The sequence below is a fragment of the Oryza brachyantha genome, chromosome 11 (assembly GCF_000231095.2).
Source record: "Oryza brachyantha chromosome 11, ObraRS2, whole genome shotgun sequence".
Lineage (NCBI taxonomy): Eukaryota > Viridiplantae > Streptophyta > Magnoliopsida > Poales > Poaceae > Oryza > Oryza brachyantha.
The window spans coordinates 6647877-6652334 of record NC_023173.2 but is presented as its reverse complement, the minus strand read 5'-3'; the positions used below and the strand labels follow the sequence as shown (position 1 = coordinate 6652334).

At 43.2% G+C, this 4458-nt stretch overlaps 1 protein-coding gene across 1 annotated transcript; it reads right to left on the bottom strand.

Annotated features, from left to right (window-relative positions):
* Positions 1 to 1643: 1643 nt before the first annotated feature.
* Positions 1644 to 3116, bottom strand: LOC102700469. Its single transcript, XM_006662831.3, has 2 exons — positions 2777 to 3116; positions 1644 to 2280 (listed from the first exon to the last, which is right to left on the bottom strand). Exons 1-2 carry the CDS (start codon positions 2987 to 2989, stop codon positions 1891 to 1893), a joined length of 603 nt encoding a protein of 200 aa, XP_006662894.1. The 5' UTR covers positions 2990 to 3116; the 3' UTR covers positions 1644 to 1890.
* Positions 3117 to 4458: the final 1342 nt, after the last annotated feature.

Here is a 4458-nt window from a genome sequence, read left to right as displayed (position 1 = left end):
TATTTAGTAATCATAAATACACTTTATTATGTACGCCATGTTAGGACAAACTACCATCTATCAAACTGTTTTGAGCATCACCGAGTTATATTTGATTAAGACATGCAAAATTAGGAACAGTAGCTCTTTGTCCTATGCCCTATTGGCCTGTGCTCCCTTATATAGGAAAAAAAATGATTCACTACTAGCAAATTTATCTTCCAAAATAACTTGAAAACAATTTGGCCATGTAATTGAAAATCTGTATCAATTTTTAAAAGAGACTTGCTGTTGTCTTTTATTCAAAGATAAGTAACGGGAGTGCGAAGAGAGTTTAGTGACTGTTTAATTGGCTGGGAGCACACCGTCTTTTCTTTGTCTTTTTGGGGTGCGGTTGGTGTGGGCAATCGTTCATGTTTATTTAAGTGAGTTTGATCAAATGAGGCTAAAGTTTTGCTTCTTGGCCAGAGTTCCAAAACAATCCCTCAAGTTTCGTTTGTGTTTAAGCTCATATTTTTATACAATTGTTGCTTATGCCATATGAATATGCAGAGTATACAATTAATTATACCCAACTGACGGTCTTTTTATGGAAAAGACATTTCCACATGACCCCTAACTTCTCTTTTGCCATGGACCATTACGTTTAGCAAACAACGACATAACGCCCTGTAATTGTATATTAATTAGTTACGGCTGAGCTAACCCGTTTCCGGCATTGAATACATTAATTGATGTTCTTTTCCTGTTCTTAGATAGGATCCAGAATCTACTGGATCACCCACCCTTTCATGTTTAGGAAAGAAATTTTTGGACCAGCTGGTGAAACAACCAAACTTTCTAGGTAATCACCAATTCCCTAGCTGATGATGCACTGTCGTCATTGGAAACTTCATACATGTAACCATGTTCTTATATGGTTGTCTCAGCATAAGCTTGTCGAGTTGTCGTTTGCCATGCAAATGATGAAGATACATCACTTTGTTTTTTTTGCTACCTGTGTCCTGAAAATGGAATTACAGACCATGCGCTAAGTCTTACGAAAGATGTCACCATAGAAGGCAGTCGTTCTTAAGTTGCATAGTATCCCTTTTACGGTCCAATAGACTCGGTGCTTGTTTGTTTCCATCCAACTTTTTTTTAGTCCCTAAATATCGAATGTTTTGACACTAATTAGAAGTATTAAATATAGATTATTAATAAAACTCACCTCATACTCTGGACTATTTCACGAGACGAATCTATTGAGCCTAATTAGTCCATAATTAGCGAATGTGATGCTACAATAAACATTTACTAATTGTGGATTAATTAGGCTTAAAAAAATTGTCTAATAAAATAGCCTTTATTTATGCAATTAGTTTTGTTATCAGTCTATATTTAATACTTCTAATCAACATCCAAACATCTGAATATCTAATGAATATCTAATGTGACAAGAAACTTAAAAAAGTCACTGGATCCAATCAGCCCCTCAGTGTTTAACAGGCAACTCCACACGTTGAAAGGAAAGAATATGTGATAGCAAATATGCACTGCTTGTCAGCATGTAGGCTGTTCTGGCTTGTGAGCCTCAGAACCCGTATCAATTTTGAGTGATGGGCCTTTATGATGGTGCAGGGGATCATGACCCTCCTTGATTTGTCTTAATGGAGCCGAGGAAGTACGCCTAATTAATTCCATTTACTGCTTGATCGCCTCATTTGCATCGAAGCAATGTAGCATGTGCAGCACTCATACAGTAAATTGATCCACATACACACACACAGCCCCCTCCATAATCTAGTTCATCTATCATCACTACTGCTGAGTAGTAGTAGTAGTAAAAACACTTGTAGCTTTCACTTGCTCTGTCCCTCTCCCCATTTTCTACAGCCATCTTTTGTTTGGTTTTGCAGAGCCGGGTGGCGGCTAGTGCAGGAGACTGAGCGTCTCCAGCGGCTTGACGGTGGCCTCCAGCCGGCGCGGCGGCGGCGTCCGCGCCATGGCCGGCACCGACGGCTGCAAGAACTTGCAGTTGGGGCACGCCGGGGAGGACTTGCAGAGCATGACGAGGAGGTGGCAGTTGATGCACGGGATGGCCACCATTGAGCCTACTGAGCCGCGGCCACCGCTCCAGCTCGCGTCGTCTTCGTCCTCCTCCGCGATGGTGCCGGGGCTCGCCTTGCCGTCGCCGTTGCCGAAGGTGCACGGGATCGTCGAGATGTTGAGCTCCAGGTCCAGAGTACTGCCGTGCTCCTCCATGGGCCTCACCCAGCTCTTCCTCATGGTCTTCCTGTTCAGGTAGTACATCCTCCCAGACTGCAACAACACATAAGCAAACTCCATATCAAGCATGGCCATTAATTAATTAGCCAATAAACAAGTTATATGTGACACATCAACCCCTGATCATGAGCTTCATTATATTGCTGGCGTCACCCAGCCGTCAGCATGTGATTAACCATCGTAGTGCAGTGGCACAGTGCCAGATCGCCTGGTAGGTACCACATAGCTTGGTGTGGAGTGTTGGTGCAACATGTTGATATTTAGAACGTAATCCTCTATTCCATACTATCTTGAGAGAGATGTTTCTGTTGGCATATTAATCATATATAAAACTACACTAGCTTTGAGATTGAACCCATGATCACCTCTTGATAGATGTACAACTATGATGTAATGACAGAATTTAGCATGATTATTAATTTCAAGCACCACTGCAGTTTATTTCCTGCTTTCTTGATATGGGGCAAATACCGTGAAACGGAGAGTATTACTGCTACTGATTGATTTGTATGCATGGACGTGAACTCACGTGTAGGTCAAGGCACTGCTCCCAGTCCAGAGGCAGAGGGTCTTTGAGCTGGAGCTCCAGGCTCGCATGGGACACGGCCTCCTCCCAGGCGAAGTGCTTCCTTCTCTTCCTGCTGCCGTCGTCGCTGCTGCCGTCCGACTCCGACGACGAGCTCTTGCCGCCGCCGAACCGCAGCGACCTCGGCCCCAGGGAGAGCTCCGGCTGCACCTCCATCGGGCCGATCCTGTAAGGAATTTCTCTCCTCTCCTCTACCACGAAAAACTACTGTTTCCTATTGCTGCCTGCTGGTAGGATGAGGCTATCTTATACACACACGCACACAGACAAGCATATATGCGTATATATATATATATATATATATATATATATATATTATACTGCTCATGCTGCTGCTGCTGCTTCTATTCTTCTTCTACTACTGCAAGATGGCAGCTTGGTCTACGGCAGGAAGTCGATTTTTATAGGGGGTCACTCATGAGGGAGAGAGCGTGGGCACTAAAGACGAAGGAGGAGAGGAGAGGGTTCTTAAATGGCCTTCATCCAACGCGTCATTAAGGAGGAGAGGGGGAGGGCAGTCTGGGCATTAAAGGGTGAGTGGCCTTAAATAACTGTGGCCGGCCGGCTAGCTAGCTAGAGCTCTCCCCTCAAATCTCTCCACTCCTCCCCATTTATGCCGGCTCCGATCGCTCTCTCCGGCCGCTGCCGCTGCCACTGCCACTGCCGCTGCTGCTGTGCATCATAACGCCACCACCCGGCCGGGAGATGGCAGCAGCATGCAGCTACTCTCACTTGAGCCGTCATCACATCTGTTGGCTTCTGCTTGCTACCTGCTGCTAGTAGTAGTGGTAGGCCGAGATTTTTAACCAAGTTAACTAACCCATATTTTCTTGATTTTTTACCGGCACGCTTTCCAAACTGTTAAACGGTATGTTTTTTTAAAATTATATTTATAAAAGTTGATTTAAAAAATCATATCAATCTATTTTTTAAGTTTTTTATAGCTAATAAGCAATTAGTTATATACTAATTCGCTATTATTTTTACGCGCTAGTTACTACACCCATAAAAAAACAGGGCCGTAGTAGTACAAACTCTCTCCTTTCCGTATTATAAAATATTTTGGGTTTGTTTAGATTTATCCACGTATTAATATATATGTTTTATATATATATCTAGATTAATTAGCTCATAAATAAATATATGCAAATTCAGAAAGTTTTATAATATAAAACGGAAAGAAATAGCTGTTACTGCACCGCTGGCTTGGCTGGTTGGCCCCAAAATTAATCCCCTCCATTGTCGCAACTGTACCTGCTAGATTCTTTCATGTGCCACGCAACGGAAGCTTGCGTGCATGGCTTGCAATGCAACCTGGTGTGTGTACGTCCTAGGATCATAGATAGGTTCGGCGCGTGGACACATGCATATGCATCAATGCGTGCATCTCTTGTGTTTTGGATGTGCTTGAGGGTTATGAGAGGGAGATAAATATCCAGATTGCAATTAGAGATTTGCTCCGGCCAACAAAAAAGTATCTCGAAGTACCAAATCGTTTTTCACCATTGGATCTAGCTGAGTAGGATGCGCATTGTTAGATCCAACGATCAGAAACGATTTGATACTACGAGGTACCGGTACTTCGAGTACTTTTTGTTAGAGTGAAGCTAATCTCTTGCAATTAA